Here is a 16,119-nt window from a genome sequence, read left to right on the forward strand (position 1 = left end):
CTAGGCTGACAGTACGTGCCTCCAATCCCAGCCATTCCTGAAGCTGAAGCAGGAAAATGGCAAGTTCGAGACCAGCATGGGCAACTCAGTGAGACCCTAAACTTTTACTCCCAACACTCAGATGGCAGAGGTTGGAGGAATGCCATCAAGTCAAGGCCAGCCTGGGACTACAGAGTGAGAGCCAGGTCAGCCTGGGCTAGAGTGAGAGCCTACCTATGGGGAAAAAAATTCAAAAGGGTTGACAATGCAGCTCAGTGGTACAGAACTAACATAGCATAGTCCTGGCCCTGGGCTTAATGGTTTGGGAGAGAGAGACAATGAGTTAAATTGAACAGTGGTTCTCAGGGCAATTTGAGACATCTTTCCCAAAATTTCGCAATTAAATTACTTACTAGCTTTTCTCTTCTTTTTTTTTTTTTTCAATTACTGATACTGCGAGACAAAGCAGTTGTGAAAGTTAAACTCAATGCAGTGTGTGAGCACATGGCCTGCTGCAGGGTAAGTGCTCAATAAGGTAAAATGACCATTTAGAGCTCTTGACCTGAATTAGCTAATTCAATTATCTTTCCTGTTTTTGTGTTTTGAAACACATCTTCCCAAGATTTCCAAAGACTTGTTTATAGATGTCGATGCAGTGGGGCAGGGAGACACAGTGATGGGGAAGGAGGCGCAGTGCGGGGCTAATGCACTGGGGCAAGGATGCAGCACTCATGAAGAGGAGACACTGAGTGGCCCGCAGCTGCAGCCCACACCTCTGGAGCCGCAGAAGACACTTGGTGCCTTCCTTCCCCACCAGCTCTTCTGGAATCGATGTTGGTATTGTCTCAGAAGCAATTTCAAAGCTGTAAACAAAGCTCACTCCTGAGGGAGAATTTGATTTTATTTTAAACATTTCTTTAAGAGAGAAAGAATGACTGAGCTATGCTCCCCTGCCCCTGCGAACAGACTCAAGGTACACGTTCCGCTTTGTGCTTCTGGCTTTATGTGGGTACTAGGGAGTCAAACAGTGGTTGTCAGGCTTTGCAAGCCAGTGCCTTTCACTGCTGAGACATCTCTCCAACCCCTAAGGTAAAATTTTAGAAAGAATACACAAAGAAAAACAAATGTGTCTCTCCCTATAGTCATTGATATGCTGTGTTTTTGTCCACCAGGAAGGATTTGAATGTAAAGAGAGGAATTGTCCAGCACAGCACTTTCACCACTGCTGTGCTTCAGAGTGATTTTACTGGGGAGTTATAATACTTCCAGGTGTGAACCCACCACACCCAGACATCCAGAACTTGACCATTTTGCCATGTTGACATTGTGGAAGTCACGGCTCTGCAGGTGGTCAGTGGCAGCATTCACCAAGTGGGATTATCATTTTACCAGCATGTTCCCTTCTCACTAGAAATGGAGCCATCACTAGCTCCTGGATGGGTGGCATTTTAGCATTCAGCTTAAAACAACAACGTATTTATTTGCAGGCAGAGAGAGAGAGAGAGGGAGGGAGGGAGGGAGAGAGGGAGAACATGGGTGCACCAGGGCCTCTAGCTGCTGCACAGGTACTCTAGACGCATGTGCCACTTTGTGCATCTGGCTTTAACTGGGTACTGGGAATCGAACCAGGGTAATCTGTATCCTCAGGCTTTGCAGGCAAGCGCCTTAATGGCTCAGCCACCTCTGGCTAGCAAGCATCAGTGAACCCCTTTGTAGGACGCTTGGGCAAATATAATTTATTAGTCATATGTTTTACTGAAATTGCCATTTCCTTTCCCTTGAAATTAACACATCCTGTCTTCCTGAGAGCTCAAGGAAAAAGCGCTTTTGAACTATCCAGGATTAAACAGTTCCCCTCTCTTCATCCCTCCCTTTTTCCCTCTCTGGAATATTTCTGACTTTCAAATGTGCATCCCAAAGGAGAGGAAGGTGTAGCTTAAAGGATCTGTTTCGAGCCATTCCATGGATCCCACCATCTTTGCTGTTAAAAGCAAGAGGAAGTGATTGGGAAATCTCTCCAGGGACTGGGGCCTCCCCCTAGGGATCTACAGTTTCGCACTCTCCTTCCCTCCACCCCTCCCTAAATCCCTGAGGAGTCAGGGGCGCCCAAGTCCCCGCCCCTTCACGCTGCCCAGAGAACTTAACCATTTTTGGGCTAGGGACACAGAAACCTGTAGAGGACCCTCTGGGCATGGGGGCAGAAGTCCCGGGAAGTCACAGGTTTAAACTATTGCGAAACTTTCAGGAGTCCAAGGATTTGAAACAAGGGATCAAGATCCCGGTCTGAAAAAAGTTCTTGACTTGGGGCGAAGAAATAAGCACGGCGGGGGCGGGGTGGGAGAGTATCAAATCTGGTTCCAAGAGAGAAAACTGTGGGGCGGGAGGTGGGAGACCTGCTCGGATCCACGTCTTTCAGTTGTAAAGAATGCCCGGAGGATTGGTGCAAAGCAAGGGGAACTGGAGAGAGGGAGGGAGGGGAATGGAGAGGACACAGTGGGACGCTGAGAGCCGACTCAGCGGGGACGGAGAGGCCAGACCCCCGAGAGATGAGGCGAGGGAGAGACCCGAAATGGAGAAGACTTGGTCTCTGTGGGGAAAGGGGAGACAAGTTTCTCGGCACAGGCTCCGGAGCAGGCGGGCGTGGGTGGAAGCCCTCCCCGGCTCTGGGAGGTGACGCGGCCGGTGGCTGAGCGCTGGCCTCGGCCTCCAGCAGCCGGCGGGGGCCTCGGGCTACGGGTCCGGCACGGGGCGGCCGAGGAGGGAGACCCGATCTGCCCGGAGGAGGAGGAGGAGGAGAAGGGAGAAGGAGGAGGGAGGAGGAGGAGGCGGGACGCCTGCCCGGCTTTCTCCACCCCTGCCCTCCTCCTGGAGGCGTGCACCCGGGGTATTTGAGCGGCGACACCCCCCTCCACCCCCACCCTATCCCGCCCCCCCCCCCCGGTCCCCTCATTCAAGAAGCCTCAGCGCTCCCCAGGCCGGCACAGGGCGCCCGGCGCGCCTCGGAGCGCACAGTCCCCGCGCCTCGCTTCCCCGGGCCCCGCGGCGGGACATTATGCGTCCGAGCGGCCGAGCCCCAGCGCTCCTCCCGCATCTCCTCCTCCGCCCGCGGCCCAAGCCGCGCAGCTCTCGGCAGGCGGCGGCGTTGCTCAGCCGAGCGCAGACGGGACCCTCCGGGCGACATCTCAGCGACTCCTAAAAAAAAAAAAGTCCCCCAAAAGGGGGTCGGCGGCGGCCGGGTACCCGGGCTCCGCGCGCTCCTCGCCACCGCCGCTGGCCCGTGCCGAGCCGGCCGCAGGGAGGAGGAGGGGCTGGGGCTGCGGGAGGAGGGGTGAGGAGCACCATGCAGTTTGTATCCTGGGCCACACTACTAACGCTCCTGGTGAGGGACCTGGCCGAGATGGGGAGTACACACGCCGCGGCCACCGTGCGCAAGGACAGGCTGCACCCCAGGCAAGGTAACGAGGCTTCGGACCTTGAGGACACTGAAGTCCCCACTCCCTCCATCGCCACCTCCTCAGACGCGCTCCAGGGTGGGCACCCTGCAGCCCAGGCGTCTCCCTCCCTCTCCCCCCCCCCTTTCTCTCTCCTTTTCCTAGAAAGAATTTCCTCCGCTGTGGGTCATCCCTAGCCAAGAGGGAACAAATGTGACCACCCTCACTTCGCATTTATTTATTTGGTCTGAGTTTTCACCCTCTTGTCCCAAACCCAAAGTGACTTAGCAACCAGCTCTCGTGCACGTTTTATTTTACTCAGGGCCCTGAAATTATCTCATGTGTTATCTTGATTTGGTCAAGGTCTCATTTAGTCTCTAGCGCTCCAGCACCGTCCTGGACTGTGCCTATGACACAGTGGGTGCTCAGCAAACATTTGCCCATTGATGGAGCGTGAAAGAATTGACTGGAAGGAGGTTGCCAATAAGCCAGGACAAAGCCCCCATCTTCCTTTGAAATGAAAACTTGCGGAGAGGGTGGGTGGGTAGGAGAGAGGGGGGAGAGAAGAATGAATGATTAACGCGTACACTCCTGTTTCTTCTTGCAGCGAAGTTACTGGAGACCCTGGGCGAATATGAGATCGCGTCTCCCGTGCGGGTGAACGCCCTCGGAGAAGCCTTTCCCACGAACGTGCACTTCAAAAGAAAGCGCCGGAGCCTTCGCTCTGACCCAGGGCCTGCCTCCGCCGCCGCCTCTACCTCTGCCGGGGCGCACTACCGCCTCTCCGCCTTCGGCCAGAAGTTTCTATTTAATCTCACCGCCCATGCCGGATTTATCGCTCCACAGTTCACGGTCACTCTTCTCGGGGAGCCCGGGGCTAACCAGACCAAGTTTTATTCCGAAGAAGAAGCGGAGCTCAGGCACTGTTTCTACAAAGGCCATGTCAACACCAAATCTGAGCACACGGCGGTCATCAGCCTGTGCTCTGGAATGGTAAGCGGGCGCTCGCCCCCTTCCCTCCTCGCCCCCATCTCCTGTCTGCTTGGGGACTTCATTGCGCCCTAGCCTGAACCCTCTTCCTGCACCGAGTCTCCGCTGTGGCTTTAAATAACAGAAGCTGGCTGAGGTCCGCGGATTTGGAGTTGGTGAGGGGGGGGGGACCACCCGCGGGGTGCGTGCGCTCTGCGCGGTTGAGGAGCGCGCGCAGCCAGCTCGGGAGGGTCGCGGATGCCCTCGAGCTGTCTAGGGCCGGGATTGGGCTCAGCTCGGCGCAGCCCCGGACGCTTTCAAGCCAAGTTTCCAAACTCAGGCAAGAGTTGCTGCAGTAGCGAATTCTCAGAGCCAGCTTGGCCGCCCCGGAGCGGAGCAGCTGAGCGCCTGGCTGATCTGACTCCTCATTGGCGCGTGCAAGAGTCGGGGATGTGGTCTGACCATCCCCCGGGCACCGGGACTCTGGGAGTTTCCGTGTGTGTGTGTGTGTGTGTGTGTGTGTGTGTGTGTGTGTGTGTGGCTTGCGGACGCCTGTGCGTAATCTTAAGTGTCCCGCGTTCTCTCGGGGCCTTTTATCACGTGCAAGGAATTTGGAAACTCAACCGGATTGACAGGGAGCAGGTCCCGTCCCGGGAACGGAAGGGTGGGCCCAGGGCTCAGAGGGCGGAGGGAAAAGGCGGAGCCTCGGCCTCCACCCCGGGCGATTTCGGGTGGAAGCTGCCGCGACCGGGTGGGGGTGTTGCTACGCAGTCCGACTCTGCACCCTGCTGGCGGGGTGGCCTCAGACGCAGGGATAGGGGGGGAAAGGGCCCCGGAGAGGCTGCCCAGAGAGGATTCCGTATTTTCTGGAACCCACGGTGGATCCAGGGAGCTGGAAGGAGGGATAAACGTGCAAGTCCCCCCCCCCAGAGGATGGGCCCTAGGGGACACCACCCTGAGCTGCCCCCCCAAATGTACTTTGCACTGGGGATCCAACTTGGTACCCGGGTCCCCTACTTCCTGAACCCTTCCATTGCCCCCTCCCCATTGCGATCAACTCGACGGCAGTCCCCTCTCTCCGCGACTGTTGAGGAGGAGGGTCTGTGGCAATGCTCTGTCTTCCAAGAGGGTGGTCCCTGACTTTCCCAAGCAACGTGCGTTTCGGCCACGCTCTTGTGACGCAGACACTTTCCCGCTACTGGCTCTCGGCTCTGCGCCGCCGTGCCGGATGCGCAAGTGGGTGGGAAAGTCATTTAACTCTCGTCTGAGTCCCCAATACTACCCTCGTCACCTTGTCTAAGTGGGGGGGGGGTCGCTTGAGTACTCACCCGGGGACTCTCGGCTGCGCCCCTCGACTTGCACGCGGCTAGTTCTTAAGCCTTAAATTCCAGGACTGGAGGCGGCATCCTTTGGGTCTTCCACGGGAAGGACGGGGTGGGAGCGAGGTCAGCCTGGAGACTGGGGGGAAGAGGGGAGGGGTGACCCCTTTTACCGCCCAGCTGAACTGCAGGCATTCGCGTCTCCAAAGTGCGTTGTTGAAATTGATGAAGGGTAGGTAGGCGGAGACCTCTGTGTGGGCAGGGGAGGGGGATGCTTCGTGGAGTCATCCCTGCCTCAAACCTCCACTGGACCTTGGAATGCCTCTGGCTCCTGAGAGGTGACCGCCTAGGTATACCGATGTCATGCGAGTGACCCTCCCCTCCCCCAGACCATCAGCGCACCCCTGTACTTTATGGCAGTAACCCCCAATTCCGGGACCTAGGGCCGTGTGTGTGCATCGTTGGTGAATAGTCTACTCCTCCCCTCTCCCCGCCTCCACACCCGCCGGATCTGAGAGGCCCCGGCAGTTGTATAAATATTTTGCTGGAAGGACCTTAATTTCTATTGGTGGTTTTAGGTGGTTACGCAGCACACGTGGTCCCTTTGGGAACTGAGAACTGAGAATTGGGGCTTCTTAGGAAACCGCCGTCTGGACTGTGCTAACCCCTTTGTAAGGCATGTAATTTGCAACATGACTCTTTGGGGGGGGAGGAGAGGAAAGGGCCTGCTTGTGTCCTAAAGATAATGCCTGCAGGCACTTCGTATTTCCTGCCCCGTTGGTCTTCCATCTGAAAATTTTCTTTCCTCCCAAGACTTAGCATTTCTGTAGCAATCGTGACATAATGATATTCCCCCTGTGTGACCCAGGTCATTTCTCACTCCCTAAGAGCTGGCCATGCCACCCCTCCAGCCATCAGGTACCATGTTGGCTGAACCCCATCTCTCCGAACAATTGTCCCTCAGCCTTCCTGTCTCTTCCTCTTCTTGGAACTGTGGTCAAAAACCTGCTTCCACCCACCCGCCTCTTCTCCAGGTGTATTTTTTTTTTTCCATCCCTGTTACACCGTAGCAAAACGCGCGTGATAACATTTAACCCAGGGAAACCCAGTGTTTTACATACCTGACTTAGCTCTCCACATCCTAGCAACCCATCTTAATCTCCTACATCAAGTATTTAAAGCCACTGACATTAAGGTCCTCTCACCCCTTACATGGCCCCTTGTCCACTTTCATCTCATTGATTTTTCCTTTGAAATCTGTATTTCAGCAGGTAGTTGGTTGTATGCTTGCTTTTCTAAATTCTTTTTATAAAATTGTATTTATTTATTTGCAAGCAGAGAGAGAAGAGAAGCAGTCGGAGAGAGAATGAACGCTGTAACCAAACTCCAGACACACGTGCCACTTTGTGCATCTGGCTTTACATGGGTACTGAGGAATTGAAACCAGGTCTTTAGGCTGTACAGACAAGCATCCTAACTGCTAAGCCATCTCTCCAGTCCCTTTGCTGAATTCTTTTACTTAGATTCTCATGTTCAAACCATACCTTTTATTTTATCTTTATTATTTTCTGGCTGGTGGAGGGAGGGCTGGTGCTGAGGCCTGAACCCAGGTCTTGTACATGCAGGCAAGATATCTACCACCAAGCTATATTCCCAGCCCAAAATACTCTTCTTTTAAGGTATCCTTTAATTTCGCCTCCTCTTCCCCAGGCCACTCTCCAGAGTCTTTCAGAAGGTCTCATCTCTCTGCTCCCCTCCTGGTCCACTGCGTCTCTCCTGTGCTTAGGGTGTGACTAACCTGTCGTTTAGGGTGTGGGCTAACCACAGGTGTGCTTGCAGTAGAAAAGATTTGGGGTCCACGACCCACCCCCTATACACAGTTCTTTTTATTTCTCATCAGCACTGGAGTATGCTAAGGCAGCAGTCAACCCCAGAATTCTGTAACAGTCATTTCTGTGTGTCCATGGAGTGATAGAAGAAGGCTTCTGGCTGTTCTCCAGTGTGGGAAGCATGACAGTGGAGGCCAGGCCAGGAGAACTTGGTTTCTGTACCCCCCGAGACACCACCCTCTGAGCACCTGAAGTGTTTGGTTTTGGTGGTTCAAGCTTGAGGCATCATCGATCATTTGCAAAACTTGTAGACATGGAGCTGGAGGTATGGCTTAGTGGTTGAGGTGCTTGCCTGCAAAGCCGGAGGACCCAGGTTCAATTCCCCAGGACTCACGTAAGCCTGATGCACAAGGTGGCACATGCATCTGCAGTGGCAGGAGGCCTTGGCATGTCATTCTCTCCCCCCCCCCCCAATAAATAAATGAATAAACTTGTAGGCATGTAAGGAGGAGAGAGAGCAGAAAAAGTAATCTTTGCAAAGTGTCTCCTGGTGGCTTCAGGCTGACACTAGTAATGCCAAACCCACCCCTCAGTCCTAAGCCTTAGTAGGTGTCCAGCATGTTACTAAGCACAGGGCTTCCCTTGTCACATTTCATCTGCACAATTGTCCTTTAGAGAGAGCACCTTTACCTCCAATTAACTATAACATGCTAGAGCCCAGAGCACTTCCGAAACATGTTTGGGGAGGGCAGGTGTGGAGCTGGCCTAGAAGTTGGGTATTCCAACACTGAAACCTTGTAGCACATTAGTCTGCTGCTGGCAAGGGAAAAGACTATGTGCCAGGGTGGCAGATGGCACCATGCTGAGTTCATTGTATCCTGCATGTGTCTTATGTATTTGAACAAGCAAGAAGGGTTCTTAGAGGCTCACACTTATTCCTAAGTTTCCAGACAGCTACAGCCTCATACACTCTTCCAATAGCCTCTAGTAACAATCGGGTTGGAAGTGGAGCACCCAGGAAAGGCTAGATTGGGAGAGTGGGTGCAGCAAATTTCAATAATGAGACAGGGTACCGAGATGGCAAAGAGTGACGATGAGCCACCTCTCCCCATATGTCCCGACACCTTCAGTCTTCAGAAGCGGTGGTATGAAATGGTCCTGTCTCTACTTGGAATCGTCCAACTCTTTTGTTTTGTTTTTCTCCCTCTTTGGCTGAGTTATGATCAGTCAACCTCTCATCTCTTCCTTTGCAGCTGGGCACATTCCGGTCCTATGATGGGGACTATTTCATTGAACCGCTGATGTCCCTGGATGAACAAGAGGATGAGGAGGAAGAAAAGAAGCCTCACATCATTTACAGGCACCGTGTTCCGCGGAGGGAGCCCTCGGCCGGAAAGCGTGCCTGTGACACCCCAGGTACTTGCTTCTTGCTTAAGTAGAGCCAGCGGCTTTGGCATGGGTTCACGTCCATCTTACGTGGATTTGCAGTATGTGGCCACAGACACTGTGGCTAACTCAGTCTTCCCACGAGGTTGCTATACTCTCTCGGACTGATGGAACCACAGCGAGGTCAGGCAACTTGTCAAATGTTGCACAAACTCAGAAAATAGTGACTCCTGTCCCTTTGTGGGCAGAGTTGATGTCATCTCTGGAGGCTGAAAACGCAGCCGTTGCCTGTCTTCTACCCATTTGGTTTCACTGCTGGATTTTGAGTAGCTTTTCATTTTAATTTTTAAAATGTGTTTGTGTGTATGTGTGCATGCGCCAGGGTCTTTTGCTGCTGCAAACCAACTCCAGACACACGCACCACTTTGCACCTGGCTTTACATGGGTGCTAAGGAATTAAACCCAGGCCTGTAAGCTTTCCAAGCAAGGGATTAACTGTTGAGCCATTTTCCCCAACCTCATGTGTGTGTGTGTGTGTGTGTGTGTGTGTTTTAAATGTGTGTTGGGTCATTTTTTTTAAGTCCTATAAGTGAACTCACAAGACTTTCTGTGCCTTAACTGAATTTTCCTAGCAGGTTTAAGTATGCTAAGGTCCCATGGTTTTAAGAACTTTGGGAATGGCTCTGTGAATGGTGTTGCTTGGATGCAATTCTGAGCAGATCTTGCGCTCTCCACTCTGTGCTGAAGTGTGGGCCCATTGTCAGGGATGTATTGTGTGCAAGAACATAGGGAATGTGTACTGGTCTGCGTCTTTGGATCTCAGGAACATAGCAGACCCTCCCTTTCTTGGGGCCTGGCTACATTCTACCTGGAGATAGCTTATGGGCAGCCATCATCCTTCAGGTGGTTTTGGGGTCTCAAAATGGCTGTTAAGATGGCATTTTAAAACTTCGTAGACTTCCTGTGTGTGGAATGGAATACTTTTTCTTGGTAAAAATTGCTTCAACAAATTAAATAACCCTTCAGAGATTTCTGGTAGTTCCTTGCAAAACCAACATGACATCTTTTCTCTTCAAATGATTTCAAAAGGTTTTTTTTTTTTTTTTTTTGGTTTTGTTTTTTCCTATTCTGCCTGTATCTGGATTTTTTCTGCAATGACAGTGTCTGCTGTCTTGTTCCCTCTTAGAAATATTCTTTCTAATGTGAATTCTTTGATGAAAGATGATGACAGCTGTTTGAATCTGGAGTTGTCAAATGTAAATGTGTAGGTCTTCTGGCTTAATTGCATCTGTCTCTGCGTCCTTACCATCTGGGCTCGATGGAATATATCTGAAGTTGCCAGCCACTTAGTCTCTCAAGCACCAAAGAGGCCAGGCATGGTGGTGCACATCTGGAAACCCAACACTCAGAAGTTGAAGGCAGGAGGATCATGAGTTCAAAGTCAGTCTGAGCTACACTGTGAGTTACAGGAAAGCCTGGTCTACACAGTGAGGGCCCATCTAAAAAGGGGGGAAACAAAGAACCAAAAGGTTAGTGTTGGGTGGTTTTACTCAGAAACAGTATGCCAAGGGCTGATCATATGTAGGGTTAAGGCTGCTGGCTTCCAGCAAGTTTAACAGTTAAAACATTCTATCTCTTTTTTTTTCCTCCCAAACTAGTAAGATCATTGAAGTTTTCTTTTTGATTTCCTGAATCTGTATTAGCAAGTACATATTTGAAACATGTATTTATGAGCCCTACCATTAGATAGAAAGGAAAGACTTAATTTTTCAGTGTCTAGTTAATACATGCCCAAAAGATACTGACATCATTTACTTACCAATGAATTCATTGAACACTGATGCTTGTGATGCCCTCCTGTCCCCGAGTGGCCCCCAGTGACCACTGTTTTATTTTAGATTGTCACTGGATAGCTGTACCAGTTCACATCATCTTTACCATGGATGTATGAAGTAGGCATACTCCTCTGCCTCCTGTCTGGTAAAGAGAATGGTACTCACAGGTGGTGTCTTCCGCTCAAGGCCTTCTCAGCCCGTCCAGAGAAAATCCTCATCCTGTTCACCTTCTCCAAGAACCGTTTGAACTGTACAGCAGTGTACCTGGGAGGGAGATGGCAACAGAAAGGTTAACACTATCATTCAAGAAAATCCTAAAGGTCATTTTTTAAACATAAACATGACCTGTGTGATGAATCAGGAGCTTGAGAGTTTGGGCTTTTTTAAAGATTTATTTTTATTTATTTATTACCTAGAGGCAGGGGGGGGGGAGGTAGGTGGGGGGGGTGAGGAGGAGAGAGAGAGAGAGAGAATGGGGAAGTCAGGGCCTCTAGCCACTGCAAAGGAACTCCAGGAACATGCACCACCATGTGCATATGGCTTATGTGGGACCATTTTTAACTGGCTTTTCCCAAGCTCAAAGCCTGGCAGGTTTGATTGGTTCTTCCCAGTTTGATTGGCTCTTCCTGACAGTTTTGATTGACTCTTCCCATTTTGATTGGCCCTTCCTGACAGTTTTGATTGGCTCTTCCAGGAGCCTGGCTTTTGTCAGGAGCCTGTCTTAGATTGACTCTTTTTTTTTTTTTTTTTTTTTTTTTAAGAAAGAGAAACTTGGCTTGCCAGGGCCTCCAGCCACTGCAGTCAAACTCCAGACACATCACTTTGTGAGTCTGGCTTATGTGGGACCTGGTGAGTCGAACATGGGTCCTTAGGCTTCGCAGGCAAGCTCCTTAACCACTAAGCCATCTCTCCAGCCCAGGAACCCCGGAAGTTTTAATTGGCTTCTCACGGGAGCCTGGCAGTTAGATTGGCTCTTCCAGAGGGTGCTGCTGGACTTGCCACTGTGGTTCTCTTGCAGCTGCTTCTGCACCCCTTCTTTGAATTCAGATGCAGGAGGCTCAGGACAGTTGGAAGGAACTTTGGAATGTGGCACAAGTCAGCAGCATCATTGGAGGGATGGAGCAGCAGCTCATGGAAGCATCTGGAACCAGGTAGCCTTCATGCAGGGAGTGAGCAGCAGTGGGGATGGGAAGTGGCGTTTCTTCTCAGAGAGGAAAAGGGATGTGTCTAGTGCCCATCCTGCTCAGTGTGTGCCCGTCCAACCAAGACCCGGGACTGGTGACATCTAGCAACCCTCTGTAGATTTTCAAGACCCTCCTGCAAATACATATTCCTTTAAAACAAAGTAACCAACCAACTTATTTCCCAGGCACATTTGATGGCGTTGTTTTGGTCAGTGCCCAAGTGGTTCCCATGCTCAGCTAAATATGAGAGTTGGTGCTCAAGCTGGTCAATTCTAAAGAAAGCTGGACAGCGTCTGACCCATGCCAGACTGGACCTTCCATGGCAATGTGTTCTAGACTGTTCTGGTCTCTGCCGGAGCTGGAAGAAACCCTTAGCAGCCAGGTCTAGTCCGGCACTGCGGGGCTACACAGTGAAGGAAATGGAAGTTGCAGGCTGGGAAGTGAGTTGGTTGCAGTAGCAATAACTTGTGTATTAGCGGGACTTGCTGGAACTTGCCCTTGCCCAAACTTGGGGTTTGCTTCTGGAAGCCCCCCTGCAGGGCTGGGTGTAACCCTTCAGTAGCTGGAACTGTTGGGATTCTGGGTAAGCAGGCCACCTGGCTATTACGCCACTGCATATAGAAGGATTGTAGAGCTTGCTTCTTTCTGATTACCTTTTGAAATATTTATTTATTATTTATTTGAGAGAAAGAGAATGGGTACACCAGGGCATCCTGCTGATGAAAACAAACTAGATGCATGCATCACATAGTGCACCTGGCTTTATTTGGGTACTGGGGAATCAAAGCCAGGCCAGCAGGCTTTGCAAGTCAGTGCCTTTTAATCATTGAGCAATCTCTCCAGCCCCTCCTTTCTCATTATTTTTGTTAAATATTTATTTATTTGCAAGTAAGAGATGGAAAGGGAATGGGCACACCAGGGCTTCCAGCAAAAGAACTCCAGACACATGTTTCACTTGTGCTTCTGGCTTTATGTGGGTCCTGGGGAATCAAACCCAGGCCATCAGGCTTTGCAAGCCAGTGCCTGTAACCATTGAGCAGTCTTTCCAGCCCCTCCTTTCTCATTCTTGTTAGAGGTTCATTTTCAGAAAAAGATTCTGAGGTCATTTAGTTAAAAGCTATGTAAAGGAGCCCAATGTCAGAGAAATTCTGTAGATTTATTAAGGAAGATACACCACCATACATCCATTTATGCATTCACTCTGCATTCACATGTTCATTCTGCCGCCAAGGCACCTCCCGAGCCATGAGGAAAAACAGCAGAAATTGTCTCAGCCCTTGTTCATTGACCGGGTATGGTGGAATACACCTTTAATCCCAGCACTCAGGAGGCAGAGGTAGGATGATCACTCTGAGTGCAAGGCCAGTTTGAGAATACTTAGTGAATTCCAGGTCAGCTTGGGCTAGAGCAAGATCCTACCTTGAAAAATAAAAACAAAAAGCCCTCTCTTGTTTATTGTATGACCTCAAGCACATGTTATAATATAAAGTAAAAATAACGCTGCCCTTCCAAAGTTGTGTTCAGGGCTAAGTATGAAGTCCCCCAGGGCGGTGTTTAACAGAAGACAGGCATTCACTGCGTGGAAGATCTGGAAAAAAACATTGTAAACAAAACACCGTGGTACGAGAAGGGCAAATTGGTACTGCCAAACCCAAAATCTATTGCTTACAGCTTCGTGGTAGGTAGCCAGGTTGTAAAGTGATGATGGGCTGTGCCCAGGGTTACCCTCCAAGCCCTTGGCATGGCCGAGGACACCGTCAATCCACTTGTCTCCTCTGCCCAGTGGAGCTTGTTCCCGTTTTATGGCCACACGTGGGTCTTGAGGCCTGGGGAGATGGCTCAGCTGGTAAAATTGTTGCAGAGCAAGCATGAGGACCTGAGTTCAATCCCGAGAACACGGGTGAAAAGGTCAGGCATGGTGGCGCACGCCTATAATCCCAGCACTGCGGAGGCAGAGGGCGGATCCCTAGGGATCCCTGACCAGCCTACTTGATGAACTGCAGGCCAGATAGAGACTCTGTCTCAAAAACAAGGTGGGTGGCATTTTGAGGACCAAGACTTCTCTGTCTTTTTTCATTCTGCTTGTTTGGGGTTCAGGGTGGAAGGTAGAGCATGTCCCGTGACTTGCAGTATCTCTTCCCCAGTGAATGCAGTTCCCTGAGTCCACCGCCCACTTGTCCCTCTCCTCAAGTGGTGCGGGGACAAGTGGCAGGCTGTGGGGACGCCCTCAGAAGAGGGCGTTGCTTTTGCAAGTTACTTCGTGCTTCTCATTGAGAGCCCAAGGCCTGCTCTGACCCTGAGTCTTTCATAGGAAGGTGGATTCCTAGCCATGAGCTGGTCAGGCCACCAGCTAAATGAGGGAGAGAAAGGTCCAAAGAGGAGAGCAAATGAGAGGCTGGTGCCTATCCACGACTCCAACCCTGCCTTCCTTTCACTGAAATTTCTGCCCCCCCCCATAGCAGCAAGAACAGATGTTTTTGTTTCTGGGGGCATTTAGAATTATATGTTCCTCAACCCACCAAGGCCACTTCTAAGGGAGTAATTGACAGTTGTTTCCAGGTGTTTATGATCTACTTGGTGCTGTGTTATTGTCAAAGAGAACTGTAAGCAAGTGTCTCCAGGACAAGGATAGATTAATACATTATGTTGGAAATATACTATGATGGGATCAATTTATGGTAACTGACACGACTGTTCATAGGAAGTGAATATAGGCAGATGACCCAGAATGAACTATGTGACCTCAGCTTGTGCCCAGAAAAAAGTGCAGTGTGTGTGTGTGTGTGTGTGTTTGTGTGTGTAAAGAAATAGATCTTTGGCATAAATGTGATTGAGGGTAACTATTCCTGGTTGCCAGGGACCTAGGCAATCTTTACTCATAGAGTTTACATTTTTGTGTGGTTTTACTTTCTTGGAATGATTCTGCAATGTTTTTGTAACAAGAAAATGCAGGTGGGCTGAATAGATGGCTCAGCAGTTAAAAGTGCTTGCAGAGCCTGACCTCCTAGGTTCAGTTCTTCAGTACCCATGTAAAGCCAGATGCACAAAGCGGTGTGTGCATCTGGAGCATTTTCAGCGGCAAGAGACCTCAGTGTGCCCATTCTCACTCACTCCATCTGCCTCTTTCTCTCCCTCAAATAAATAAATAAAAACTGGGTTTTCAGGTAAATCAAAATGGGAGTTAGTGGCTTGCAGTTACGTAATAGCATTTTCCATTAATCTCTTGTCATAGCCAATGCAAGATCAGTTCCCGGGAATGGGGGTTGCTAGATTTTATTATTATTATTACCACTATCACTAACATTGCTATTATTATTATCATTTAATTTTATGTGTTTCAGTAATGAGACAGATAAAAACCTTGTCTTGTATCTGTTTCTTTGGGATACTCGTGGCTGCTCAAAGTTGAGTTTTTAAGTCTCAGCTCAACTAAATTCCCCCAATTAAAACAGTCTTGGATTGACTATTTAGTCTCTCCTTCCCTCTCCCTTTATTCCCCCTCCCTGTTCCTCTTTTTTCTTAGACAAGATATCACTCCAGCCCAGGCTTGACTCTGTAGCCCAGGGTAGCTTCAGATGAACTCACAGTGATCCCCCTGCCTCAGCCTCCTGCATGTGGGGATTACAGACAGGCGCCACCAAGGCCTGTCAGCAAACCCTTTCTAACTGAAGTTCTCAGAGCAACCTAGTTTGGTTCGCATCTGCTTTGCCCAGGTGCATTTCCGGTATAGCCCAGGACTTTCTAGATCACATCCCTCATTCCTCCTCAGCCTCCCTTTGGCCGAGGAGGCAAGTGAGACACAGAAGTTCAGAAGGAGGCTTGCCCACGATCACACAAAGCTCACCATTACCCACAACACCCACACTTCTGGCATCTCCCTTTGTGAATTCAACCGTTTCCATATGACTTTTATTGGCTCACAGGAGTGCAGCGTGGCCAGCCCACAGTTTCTGCCTGGCGCTCCATTCCCACCCAGATGCTAATGACTCCCCAGGCCTGCCTTGGTGTGCCTGCATGTTACCCATTAACCCCTGGGAGCCCATTAATAATATAGCATAGATTTGCTGGTCAGATTAGCTGCCCTGTGAGTTGGGCCCCAAAAGAGTGAGAGACAGTGCTCAGTGTACCCTGAGGGGACAGCTGGTGGGTGCCTAGTAATGATTTAGGCTTGCCTCCCCCTTGACTCA

The 16,119-nt window shown here is 50.4% G+C and overlaps 1 protein-coding gene and 1 long non-coding RNA gene across 2 annotated transcripts in view; one reads left to right on the forward strand and one right to left on the reverse strand.

Annotated features, from left to right (window-relative positions):
• LOC123455309 overlaps positions 1-6,167 on the reverse strand; it is a 122,613-nt gene extending 116,446 nt beyond the window's left edge. The window contains exon 1 of the long non-coding RNA XR_006633817.1: positions 5,708-6,167. This is a non-coding gene — a long non-coding RNA (uncharacterized LOC123455309). The remainder of the gene's footprint in view (positions 1-5,707) is intronic.
• Positions 3,008-16,119, forward strand: part of Adamts9 (ADAM metallopeptidase with thrombospondin type 1 motif 9) — a 189,328-nt gene continuing 176,216 nt past the window's right edge. The window contains exons 1-3 of the mRNA XM_045135846.1: positions 3,008-3,434; positions 4,018-4,403; positions 8,781-8,943. Of these exons, the coding sequence (XP_044991781.1) occupies positions 3,320-3,434; positions 4,018-4,403; positions 8,781-8,943 (664 nt within the window). The 5' untranslated portion in view covers positions 3,008-3,319. The remainder of the gene's footprint in view (positions 3,435-4,017; positions 4,404-8,780; positions 8,944-16,119) is intronic.

The sequence above is a fragment of the Jaculus jaculus genome, chromosome 16, assembly GCF_020740685.1.
Source record: "Jaculus jaculus isolate mJacJac1 chromosome 16, mJacJac1.mat.Y.cur, whole genome shotgun sequence".
In the NCBI taxonomy this organism is placed as follows: Eukaryota; Metazoa; Chordata; class Mammalia; order Rodentia; family Dipodidae; genus Jaculus; species Jaculus jaculus.